This window comes from Sinohyriopsis cumingii, chromosome 9, assembly GCF_028554795.1.
Source record: "Sinohyriopsis cumingii isolate HCF-2022 chromosome 9, ASM2855479v2, whole genome shotgun sequence".
Classification (NCBI taxonomy): domain Eukaryota; kingdom Metazoa; phylum Mollusca; class Bivalvia; order Unionida; family Unionidae; genus Sinohyriopsis; species Sinohyriopsis cumingii.
The window spans coordinates 29,320,045-29,333,825 of record NC_142969.1 but is presented as its reverse complement, the minus strand read 5'-3'; the positions used below and the strand labels follow the sequence as shown (position 1 = coordinate 29,333,825).

The window sequence follows — 13,781 nt, the reverse complement described above, 5'->3', positions numbered from 1 at the left end:
TTTCCCTATTAATAGGTGTATATTTTTCATGATTCAAATATTATATCAATCAATAGCCCGTGTATTTGTAAATACTTCATTCAGGGTTCAGTCCCTTTAAACAGCATGATATCATAGGATATTAAAGTTATCTACAAAACTTGTTGGGATATTTTTCTCCTCTACAGTTCATAATGTACTCAGATATTGTAATTGAGTAATTTTTGCATGCGAATTATTTATGACCTAACAAAAACAATAACAACAGCATTAATAATAATAATAATAATAATAATAATAATAATAATAGTAATAATATTAATAGTAGCATATTAAGTTTCCCTGCAATGCCTGATTATTAATCTATGTACAAATTCTAGTATCCAGTATTAAAGTGCAATTGATAGAGGGAGACAACTCACGTTTCAGTAACCTGTGGTGGAACATCATCTTCCTTAACACTTGATTCTGCAGCCTGAGGTTTTCTTGTTGGCGAACCTCCATCTGAAATAAACAGACAGCTAGAAATATGTATAGATAAATAGACCAATGTAATTTGTTTGAAAATGATCAAAAGTTTTCAAGAGTTAAAAAATAAAAAACAAGCAGAAGAGACAGACAACTCTGTAGCACTGAGCAACCCAAAGATTGAGATACAATTAACATGTTTCATGAATAATAAAATGCTATGCATGATAGGAAAATATATATAATATTCAGGTGATATCAGAGAATATTTATTCAAATGCTGACACCCAAAATACTGTCAGTTATGAAAAGGATTGTTTATGATGATGAAAGAGAAATTATGAGGATATAATTGAACCAGTGCAACACTCTCAAAATATGCATCACGAAATACATACTTGATATGAATACAGAAGCAATCAATAAGAACTGAATATGGAACAAATTTTCGCTCATAATTAATAACTGTTCATTCATTTATTTTTGTGGGTATGAATTGTAAAATATGAGGTTTTGCACAAAAGTTTATTTTTGTTGGCATAAAAGTTCCAAATTTTTGTTTCTTTAAACCAGCCAATAAACCTAATGCTGATTGATAGTCAAAATAAACTTCTTCAACATAATATGCAGCTGCAGATGTGCCAGACATCTACTGATGTATGTGTCTGACGTAACACGGGTCACTGACACTGACCAAACAATGTCAGAGAAACAGAGTTCTGAGCTGATTCTCCATAGCATCAAATGTCAAAATTATGAAAGCATCTTTACACTGATGAGTCAATGCAGACCTAACTGTATCCACAGAAGGATAACTGTTACTAGGTCTTTAAATTCAAGGGCTGAGAGGACCATATAAAAAAAATTGGTTACCCATAAAAAGTGAATTCAGCTACTGTAAAATAAAAACATTACCATATACACTCACTTATAAGTTGATTCCAACTACAAACAACACAGACCCTGATGTGCTCTCACGTAACATGCTGGCAGATCAGGGTCTACGTTTGTTCTTTTAATTACCCAAAACAAGCTGTGTAGATTTAAATCTACTTGTGCATTATGCAATAGCAGATCAGGATCTGTGTAGATTGCAGTTGGACAGACGTGTAAGCAAATACATATGGTATTTTATCTCAAGCTGCTATGAAAACACATGCGCACTATACCCTAATCATGTAACATATGTTAGCATTATTATGTATCAGCAATGTTAACAGCATCATGTTACTATCAAGCACAAAAATTAAAGAAATACAATACCATCTTTATTACCAGTTAAATATTAGCTTCAACAAATGTACATAAAAGAGTAGGATGAGAGGCATAAACTATGCAGATTCTAATAAAAGTCCATGCATGCACAAATGACAATGTTTCTCATCAATATACAGACATAAACACTGACACCAATTCTACATGTTCTATGTACTAACATTTGGGCAAAAACAAATATAGATACTAAACATGTGGGCATACACAAATGATGATAATGTTTCTAATATAGATTTGGGCATACCCCTATGCAAGAATGATGATACTGTTTCTAATAAAGATTTGGGCATACCCCTGTGCAAGAATGCTGATACTGTTTCTGATAAAGATTCGGGTATATATGAATACTGATTATGTTTCTAATAAACACTTGCTCATGTAAAAAATGCTGCCACTGATTCTAAACAACACCTGGACATTGATGAATGCTTGAAGAATTGAATAGCCTTTATAAATATTTATTTCTATTTTGATGCTTTTTAAGTCAACAGTATTACACTTTCACAATTAAACATGATTTAATTTATTTGTTAATATGTATTACTAAAGCTAAACTAGAATCAGCTGGTGTGATATTTGAAAGGTATACATTTTTTTTAATAAAGGTTAAGGATATTTTCCAGTACAGGTACTCCCCATGATACAAATGGGTTACATTCCTTGGACCTCTATGTATTTATATAAGTTTGAGTTTTATTAGGCTACATGTGGCTTTGACATGATGGTGAAGGGTAACTGAACAAAATACAAAAAAATCCTTAAGATGGTAATGAAATGATTTACATAACAGGAGAAATAGAAACATATACTGTGGATGCACTTGATCCGAGATCAAACAACAATCTGTGCACATGTTTATGGTTCATTACCTATCTACGAGCTTATGTCACAGTTTACAGGTCTTATGAGTACCTGTGTAAAACTTTGTTGTAATGGTAATGTCCTTATTTTTTAAAATTTATTATACGGGATGACTCAAGATTATTTATGAACGTCTTAAATGCATAATCTATAGCAAATGAGTTCCCACAAGGAAAAGCTCAGTCATGCATAAAACAATATCATATATATTTCTTGATGTTAAAAAAACATATAATTTAGTATATTACAGTAACTAATGGCAGAATACTGTGTGTACTGAAACTCTAAATAACACATTAGTTTGGCGTGTTCCAGGAAGATAAAAGGAAGCCCTCCACTACTAGTCATTAAGGGATTTCACACAGTACATTTTAATACAGTCAACCTGATTATAATGTATTCACATGTAACATGGCCTTGCATGTTTAGAACAAGATTTCTGCTACCAGTCCAGCAGTATGGTTAGGCATGTAATTTGGTTAATGCATACACCTGCTTTAGATGAAAGTCTAACATGGTTGTCAGAAATTAAAATTTAACTAGGCGCTGACCGTACATACATATAGAACAAAACTCACTATATTTCCACCAATTCTACCTGAGAAAACCTAACCCCTATATATTTTTGAGAACAATTCTACCAAGCTATTCACTGATAAGTCTAAGTATACTTGCTGTTTTTTATCAAAGCAGTCTAATGGGAACCATGATCTATTAGCAGATTACTACTGTGTATATTGATGTGAAAAATGGTAAAACTTGCAAAATTCAAACACTTCTAAAATTTCACGAGAAAAAATTGATAATTGGAATTAGTAGCTCCTAACAGTGTCATGTAATGAACTAAACTTTCTTATCTTTCAAAATGTAAAGGATATAGCATGTTTGTTGCTTATTCAAAACATTTAAAGACCCACCAAATTCTGAATATATTAAGCTGGTATATAAAGAATATTGTTTTAACTGTTTGAATATTTAAATGTTTTACCATTTCTATCAGTCAAACATCATAGATTATGAAAAAGTACAGAAACTAATATTGGGAGGAAATATAAGTCTCCTAATACTAAGGAACTAGTTTGGTAATGGAAGCGTGCGTGACAAGTGCAGAGACTATGGTTATGGGTGCATGATAGTCTATGCACAGAGTGTTGCTAAGAAACAAATACAGCTATATAACACATTTTAAAGCCAACAGGTCTTGCAACAAAAAAGAGCTTGGATAGTCCCAACAACTGCTGTGTTTCTCATACACTCTGATTAGCATTTCATAGAACCATAAGAAAATATGACGATATTAAAACAATGTTAAAGAATTCAAAATGTATAATACAGTGGCAAATATTTACTGTCTTCAGTCATTGGGAAAGTGAGAGGGCTCTGTTATTTACCAGCTGGACCAAATTTCATGAAGTAATCTATGTAGTCCATACGTAACTACAAGCGTCAAATATTACAATTAGAAGAACATAAATTAAGGCTACTTTAATCTGAAATTAAACTGAAAACTGATTAAATATAACAAATTGGATGTATATTTTTTCTTCTATAAATACTGGACAATAATGAAAAAATATTATCGTTTTTTGCTATTAAAGAAAGTTAAAAAGGCTCAGTGCAGTACAAGTATATTTAGAAAGGAAAATTATTATTTAGAATAGATTGTCAGAGTGACAGAATGGTGAACAAAACACGATTGTAAGAGGCAACCTAGATCAAACATCTTTTGAATAAAGACAAAGTGTAAGTCCAATAAGTACAACATTACATGGTACTATGGACCCATGAACCCATAGCACCAGATTAACAATTTGCTAAACTGACATTTGGTAACAGTGACAGCTATTTCACATTTTGACTAGGACCATAACTGTGACAGCTATATCACATGTGACCAAGATGGTAAATGAGACAGCTATATCACACTGGACAAAGATCATAAATGTGACAGCTATATCAAAATGGACTAAAACAGTAACTGTGACAGCTATATCACATTGTACTAAATGGTAACTGACAGCTATATCACATTTTACTGAGATGGTAACTGATAGCTATATCACATTGGACTAAAATAGTAACAGTGACATCTATATCCAACTGGACTATGTCATTAACTGTGACAGCTATATCACATTCGCCTAAGATGGAAACTGTAACAGCTATATATCACATTTGTTTAAGCAGATTCATATTCTATGGAGCCGCAAGCTACTGGCATTTTACATGTTGTCAGTCAGTCTAATGCAATGGAAAGATAATCTTAAAATTAATGTTATGTAATTTGTTCATTTTATCAAATTTCTTATGCACAAATGACGACAGCCATGTTATTCATCATCTGCCTTACAACATTTGGCAAACTAAGATTTAGGTTAAAATTATTATTGTTTTTAATGCTAAAAAATTCAATTATTTTCAAAATCAATCTTGGACAGTCAATGTTTTTGAGCCTCAGTCACCATCAAGCCCTTTTATGTGCTACCTGTTTCCAAGGAGAACTTTCACCCATCTGACTGATAGGATGAAGAATGTAGGTCTAACTGTATTTTGCTGGGAAGACTAGTTTATCAGAGTGCAGTAATAAGATTTGCCTGATATGAAGGTGTGAAAGGGGAGTGTTTACAAGAAAATCAAATACAGTGTAAAGAATGTCCTTTTAGATTCCATGAGAAATATCTTGCTACAGACTAACAAACTGCTTTGCCATGGGCATGTCCATTTATATACACAGCAGTTGCTTCTACTATCTCTTTGTGGGGAAGTGTTTCAGAATAGAATTTCAACATACAATCTAAGGCCAAATGTTCAATATACACTGCCTCATGATCTCAGTTATCACTGGAAAGAGCATCAAGAGATTTTTCAAAAGAGTCCTCTATATTTAAAATTGTGCAAAGTCAGCATTCATGAGTACATGTGTAAAATTATGACAATGGAAATTTATTGGCTATATTATTAAAACTGTGTAATTAAATGACTTAGCAAAATTGTCTGGCTGATGTAAGTTTACTCTTTTGAAACTTTTGATTTTGCATCCATAAATATGTCAACGAAAAGGAAATTTATCGAGCTATGTTAGCAAAATTATGTAACAAATTGCTTACTTGGTAAAACCTGCTGGCCTGTCACAATTTGAGCGGAGTTTACTCTTGTACAATTTAGGACATAGCATGCATGTGCATATGCCCACAACAGCGGAAACTTGGCTGGCTAATCTGAGCAAAGTTTACTCTTAAAACGTTTTGCAAAAACACATCAAACAATTATTTCTAATATTACTTAACAAATCAACCTAAAAGATTTTCTTGTAATTAATCTCCAGGGCAGAAATGATAGCAGTACATGAAATCAGAAGATTACACAATGACAAGAGATATCAAAGTGTGGATTATACAGTGAAACAAGAAATCTACATGAAGATTACACAATTAAATGAGTCATCTATGTGTAGACTACACATTTAAATGAGTTATCTATGCTAGGATTACACAATGAAATGAGATATCCATGTGCAGAATACACAATGAAATGAGACATGTGTAGAACGTACAAAGAAATGAGTGGATCGTACAAAGAAATGAGGCATCTACGTTTATATTATACAAAGAAAATATTCTGATTATTAGTTTACAACACTGATGTTACCTTCATCATCACTCGAATCTTGGCCTAGAAATGGGGGGAAAAATTGGGGAACAAGCAATTAGAATGTGCAAGGTGAACAAAAACCATGGAGATTAGTTTTGACAAAGGAAATAAAACAAAAACATTTTCACTTACTGCTTTTTATAGGGCATTACTCTGTATATTGGTAAAGTGATATAATATCTTTACTGAAACCACGTTACATTTTGTTGTCACTTTCTACAGTAAATAATAACAATTCATCATAATAACATTTGAATAAAGTCAGTCAAGTCATACTCTTGTTCCCTTCCTATAAAGTATCTCAGATTAACATAGTATCATGCAATATATGCATGAATCAGGGGTTTGCTGCACAGTGTTCCCTTCCTAAAAAGTACCTCAGATTAACATGGTTTCTGTTATAACACAAGTAAAGCCATGGATTCCATTATACTGGTTGAATTATACTTGTCTATATATACTGTACCCCCAGTATAAAGCAGTATTACTTATAGAACCTAACGCATTTATCGCTCCCCATAACAACGTTATACTTAGGAATGAATCAATTTATGACATCATCATAAGTAACTGACAACCAATACTTGCATCACGTAATTTTTAGGACAAATATACCCGTTTCCTCACTGAATTCACTACAATTCTGAGATTGTTAAACCCATGTTATTTAAAGTATTATAATATATATTATTACCAAGTTTTTGTAACAGGCATTTGGATTGCATAAAACTGCATCATGTGATGCAGAAAACTAGAGGTTAGTAGTTCATAACACCAGAAAGGAACAACTTTTGTATTCATACACCCTTCCTGTGTGATCTAACAATATCTGTAAACAATTAAAAAATACACTTCTGCTATTTACTCATGTGATTCATGATTGTTTTTATTAACTGTTTGCAATTATAAGCACTGCACCTCCTGATCAAAAAATTGCAAAATTTCACACTATGTATGAACTGTCTTTGCTTCACTAAGGCTGTCCATGCAATGTGATCAATTTTCAAGCTTAATGAATCCTGTAAGATATAAGTTCAATTCTTATGAAATATAGTACCTTTCAAGATCATAATTTATGACCAAAGAATGTGAAAACCCAGGCAGAGACTTATGACAGTACTCCCTCAATATAAAATACCTCATTTTATGGCAGTACATTTTATAAGGCAATCCTGGTCATGGATCCCATTTCATTATTTTACAAAATACCTCAATATGACATTACCTCACTTATAAGTGATGAATCCATATGGATCCCATCCATGGTATTATATTGAGGGAGTAATCTATAGTGGTCTTCCTATTTTTGAGGCAAAGCCTTTAATAATTATGAGACACCATCTTAATAGTGTGCTGTGGTGTCTAATCTAAGGGATGGCATCCTTAAGTGTGAATCTTTGGACCAATGTACTGAGGTTTGCTTGCACTTCTTTCTTCATGGGAAAGACACAAGCCCCATTTTTCTTGATTTCCTTTGTCAAAATCAAACTATAAAATCAAAATGTGGTTTCGTTAATTCAATCCATGAAAAAGCTTGATTAGTCTGAATGTATGCATGATACTGTGAAAAAAAGGGTGGGGGACTGATGCGATTGCAAGATCATTAAATGTTGAACTAAATAGCGGCCATAAATTGCATTTTTATTGAGAGCATCTGTACAACTACACTAGTAAAACAATAGAAATCACAAATGCCAAGCCAGTGTAAACTGTATCAATGACCAGCTCCTGTTGCAACACATTAAAATTTCTTGTCATTGATTTTCTTATTTCTCTGGAAACTTCTATATAAATTTTGATACAATATGTACATACCCGTAATTGAAAACTCAACAACAAAAAAAATTCATGGCAAAATTTCACAAACAAAACTCAAAAAATCATAATTAATTAGCAATACAGAACAATCAAAATTACATATAATTTATTTTCAAGAGAAGTAATGAATAATGTGTCCACCAACTGTATAGTGCGCTAAAGCACTATGCAATATATGTAGAGACTTTTGCCTCCACATATTTGCTACAAGTCAAAGGAATGTTCAAACTATTTATGATTTAATAATCTTATATTTTTGTACTGGTTTTGCATACAGTCGTGAACATAAAGCTTTCAGGATGCTCAAACACTTCACCAGAAATATCAAAGGCAATTCTATGGATATGGGCATACCCTGTTCCTAAAAAGTTTACAAGTAATGTTTATGTACAGTTTTAAGTCCTTTGATAAAATGACCAAGGTCTTTACTCGTGTACACAAATCTCGTCCTCTCACCAGCACATTTGTAGTAGCCAACAATATTCCGACTGAATTGGAAAATTATTACCGAGAAAATGGAAGTTATCAGCTCTGCTTAAAGATATAACATCATAGGCATAGTACGACGGCCTGGAGAGGGTTCAAACCATTTACACACTGGTTGCAAATATATGCTAGAACTGAGCCAATTTGTGGAGAGAGGAAATAATACAGTGATACACATTCATTAGTTCACCCTAAATATCTCTACAAAAATTTGTAAATGAAAACCTAAAACGAGTCACATAAATACCTTGCAGAAAATTAACCACAATAACTTATAAAGATGGAGTAAATTTATACAAAACTTTCTTTTGTGTAGACAAATGTGTACCGGAAGTTCTGAATGAAGCTGGCATTCATTTAACTGCTTCAAATAACTTAGTTCCCATGCTGTCAAGGTGTGAAGTTATCATTCTAATTTGTATGTATTATTTTTCAGAAAATAGGGAGGCATAAACCACTGATCATGGTGAAATACAGTTTATTAGCAATAACCCAACTGCCAACCATAATGACCTATAACTGACATCAAATAATGTACTAGGAGATCCAGGTTTATGATGCATATTTATAATCCATCAAAACAGTGTAAAACTTAACCCTCCATCATAACATTTTTCTCAACAGTTTATGTAATAAACTTCATTCCAATCTTGGAGAACTTAATCCAAACTGGCAAATGCATTCTTTTGATTGGCTAAGATATGTTTTAGTAAGATTTAGAGCTATGTAAAGAATTAGGAATGGGTAGGTCCCTCAACAAAACTGTGCTCAACATTTCAGCTATAATCTCCTACTCTAGACTGGAAAATATTACTTTAAATATACAAAATTAATGCAACCCATTGATTGAACTGAATATTTTTGAGCATAAATTAAAGTCATGTCAAGTTATATGACGGAGGAATGAGATATGCAGGTACATTATGCACTGGCTTTTCTGAGTCCATGCTGCTTATAGCTTGCTGCACATCAAATATAGCTGGTGAAAACAATATCTGTAGCCAGGTGAATATGATACTTGAAAGATTCAAATATCATAAGTATTACATATATAATTCATTACTTCCACTCATATGGCCATGGCTACCATTCATTACATTTCAGTAAAATCACAAGTATCAAGTACTTCATCATAAGGTAGTCTCATTATAGGGCAGTATACTCTATGGCCCTTATGGATAGTTTAATAATGAGGGAGTACTGTATATTTGTGAATATCCAAAGACTGTGGTTGTATTGATCTTTCCATGATTAACAGTATCCTTATACGACTCCTCTTCATTTGCATATTTCACTGTACTTTAAGCATCAGATCTTCTTTACATTTTTCTCTCTTTTCAGATTTTTCAGAAAAGAGCCATTTCAAGACAGTAATCATGGTTTTGAAATAAAGAGTAAGAGGTAAAAGAAAAAAATGTTTGATGTTTCCTATCACGAGCTTTGAATAGAGGGAACTCCAGTAATACAAAGTTTGAAATTTATGAGGAAAAAAAACAGAGCCTTCCAAAATATTTTCTCTTGATGAGGATAAAGCTAAAAATTGCCACTGTCTTCATCCAAATAAAATTCCGTCAATGTTTTGGTAATTCATGGAATCTTCTAGCAAGCAGCTTCATAATAATGATATAGACTGGAGTGTATCAATAAATATAGTAATGTTTCAAAAGCATCCATAAGATAAAGATCAGTGGAATGTGTACGCAAAATCAGTATCATTTTTATTCAAAGGTAATAAACTGTAGGCAACATTCTCATGAGTGAATGATGAATAATATTGTCTATATCGAAATATGTCTAAAGTGGCAGAGGATTTAGATGATTTAGATAAAATATGATTTAGATAATAAGTTCTGCCACTTAGTAAGCCACTTGGCTACTGGATATAAAAGTAGGGAGTAATTTTTTTTACCTGCCACTTCATTTTCATTCTAATCATGTTAAGTTGCATGTCTATTCAGTGACAAAGGACATGTGAATAAAGTATTACGAATGATACAGATGACAATCTTTATATCATGGAGCTGTACAAACATAGCATATGAAAATACATGAAAACAACAACTTTGCGAAACTCAGTGTCTCACCCGCCAATAATACAAAATATGAAACGCTGCTTATGATGACATGGAGGATCAACATGATAAAAAAAGTGATACTTATGTTTCATTATATGATAATGAAAGTGAAACAATAATGAATATCCACTCCACTTTAGAGTGTGAATTCTGTAATGTTTGGAAAACAACAATGTTTGTATTTCTATGTTATCGTTCTTTTTTTTTTTCCTAAGGAGAAACATCAACCCCTTTTAAAACCAATTATTCTGAAACCTACAGCATGAAAATTTTTAGCCCAAGGAGAAATAATATTGACCTGTTTTGCAGAACTCTCCTTCTGACAGAAAGGTACATTGTAGCAAGGATAATATTATGCTAATACTAAAATTTGTAGTAATACCAATGCTACTGTATGAAATTCAAGCACACACATAGGCAAATCAAAAATCAATTGATTTCAAATTGGAAACACACTCTGCCTGGAAGATATTCAGTTTCAATTATTCCACTGTGCAAACGAAAACACATCAATCAAAAGAAAAATTGTGGTCAGTTTTGTTACTTTTATTTTAGCAAGGAAATTCGGTTACCTTGAGTTAGAGTAACAGGTGCTGGAACACAGTACATACAACTATAATAACTATGTATTCAAGAGTACTTTGCATTGTATAACATTCACATGTATGAGCACTAAAATGTCATATCATGTCATATATCACACTGTGATATAACACCATTATTCCTCCATCATGGGTTAGTGTATGGTACTGAGTACTGGCAGTCATTTGATAACCTGGACATCAAACTTCTGTCCATGATATACAAGTTTCATAGATTTCATATGACATGAGCAAAGGTTTTATATTCAGTTTCATAATATTTATCTCAAATGGACAGTCCAATAAAATCCACCATCCATGACAGTGATTTAAAAGTGTTAAATCTGGATGACTGAAGTTTCAGACAAAAATGTTTTCCTATAAACTATCTTAAAAGTTGGATCAAAATTTTTTCTTTTTTGAAAAGTTGTTTTTAACACTTTTAAAAATGTTCAAGAGTGTCTATGAAACAGACATGTCTTTTTTTATTATTTCAAGTATATCAAAAAATGCCAAAATATGTACAATTTTTCTGTCTTTATTCTATGTGAAAATATTTTTTTCAAGTTTCACTTTAACATTATTGAAACTCAAATCAGAGTACAGAACAAGTACACAACAGTAACAGTTTGTTAACATAATTTCAAGGTTTTCAACGATGAAGGTTCACACAGTAATCAGTTATGTTAATTTGGTTAATATGTTTAATTACCTGCATGTTTTGCATATTCAGCAGGCACTGTAAGAAAGGTAAGTATACCTCATACACCTGTGTATAACATACACCAAGATACAAACAGTATACACCCAGGCCTGCTGTAGCATTATGTAACAGCAGGTTTGAGATGAAGCTGTTTGCCTTCCTGCATTAAACATAATACCCATGCTGCACACCTAACAATAAAGTAACTATTATTTGTGTACATTTTGTGAGAACAGAGCTCATGATAATCAGCTTACAATGATGCTGTTGCAATGGCCCTATCACAAGAACATTCAATCTACCAGTTATCACCCTCTAGAAGCTCTCCACTTAGGAGGTATATTCTATTTCCCAACATGGTTATGGGGGCACTCACGAGTTATTATGTACTTTTGAGATTGTGACATATGTAAGGTGACGTCATTTGCATTTAAAACATGCACAGTGGAGAGAATGTTAGCATACCTCTATGCTACATTAATGTAATGTGGATGATATTTATTTGGATATTGTACTTTTGGAAACTGTACATGATTTAAACACACTGCTAACTAAAATGACTGCTTCCTTGTGCTAAAATATCAGCCTGAATTAGTCTAAAGTACACTACCCATAGCAGCTATTAAAACAGGGAAAATGAATATTTCCAGACTAGACAATACCAGCTTCTGAAAGTGCAATGAATGAATTACCAAATATATGAAATGTAAAAAAGTTATTGGCTCTTTTTTATACAATTTACCTCTGAAGTTCAGGAAGTGAAAATGACCAAGTGGAGGTAGCATTTTTTTGAAAGTGCACATCTGGAGTAAGGTCAAGCTGTATACTCTATAACCCATATTACACCCATCAATCATACACCAAAATAAAGGGAATTAAAGGTTCTTTGAATTATACCTAAGATATACAAGGTATTTTTTAAATAGCAAGTATAACCAGTGAAGAAAGCCGGGGAAATTCTTTTTCTTTTAAATCATAACCCTATGCAAAATATGAAACTATAGAGCGCCACCTATACTGCATTAGCCACAGGACATACACAGCAAAAACTTTAAATGAAGTTGTAAGAGTATAGTCATTAGTCAAATGAAGACCATACAAAGTCTCATGGTGATCCACTAAAAATGGTGATACTAGTTTGCTCACAAGATTCTTTATTAAACTAAATCCAGTTCCAAGTCAAACAGAGCAATGACACTAACAAAAACTGCAAAAGCACAAGCACTGGTCTCAATTACATACAATGATATGTACCAAGTTTGACAGTGATCCATCTGAAAGTGCAGGCCTAGTTGCATTCAAAAGATTCTGTCAAACACTGCATTCAGTTGCAAGACACAAATGATGACTGGTTTCTTCTTGGCATTAATGGTACAGCCACATATGCATTATTTAGTGACAATGCAATAATAGTAAAGTATCTTGCCCAGGAACGTACCAAGGTAGCTGACTCAGGATGACCCAGTGCTAGGCTTTGAACCTGCATCCTTTCAATGCGTCCAACGCTAACCAACAAGCCACAGTGGTTCCTACCTCTATTAGACACCTCTTACACCATGCAGGAGGTTGCATGGTGATCAAAATATTCCTCAAGTTTTATGCCAATCCATTAAAAAACTGGGGTGACCAGTTTGCACAAATATGATTGTGTGCTGGATAACAGGATGGGATGAAGATTCCTGCATATCTCCACCTCATTGTTCAGATAGAGACAGTGCTATAAAAATAATTTGTATGTGCATTCTTATTAATGCATCTATGGGTATTAAGTCAAATAAGATATGACTGCAAGCTAACAGCATCAAACATGATCTGTTGGTACACTATGGAAATGCAGATTTGGGTCTCTGTTGTTTGCAGCAGAGTGTGTGTTATATGCAGGTA

The 13,781-nt window shown here is 32.9% G+C and overlaps 1 protein-coding gene across 5 annotated transcripts in view; it reads right to left on the bottom strand.

The window, feature by feature from the left end:
- Positions 1-13,781, bottom strand: part of LOC149791467 (intraflagellar transport protein 54-like) — a 63,055-nt gene that overhangs the window by 17,587 nt on the left and 31,687 nt on the right. Inside the window, exons 10-12 of one of the 5 annotated variants that reach the window (XM_089970010.1) lie at positions 11,907-11,933; positions 6,232-6,255; positions 402-483 (exon numbers count right to left, since the gene is read on the bottom strand). In XM_089970010.1, coding sequence (XP_089826136.1) covers positions 402-483; positions 6,232-6,255; positions 11,907-11,933 — 133 coding nt within the window. Of the gene's footprint in view, positions 1-401; positions 484-6,231; positions 6,256-11,185; positions 11,207-11,906; positions 11,934-13,781 lie in introns of all 5 variants that reach the window. The other 4 variants (XM_089970011.1, XM_089970013.1, XM_089970012.1 and 1 more) reach the window with 4 other exon arrangements.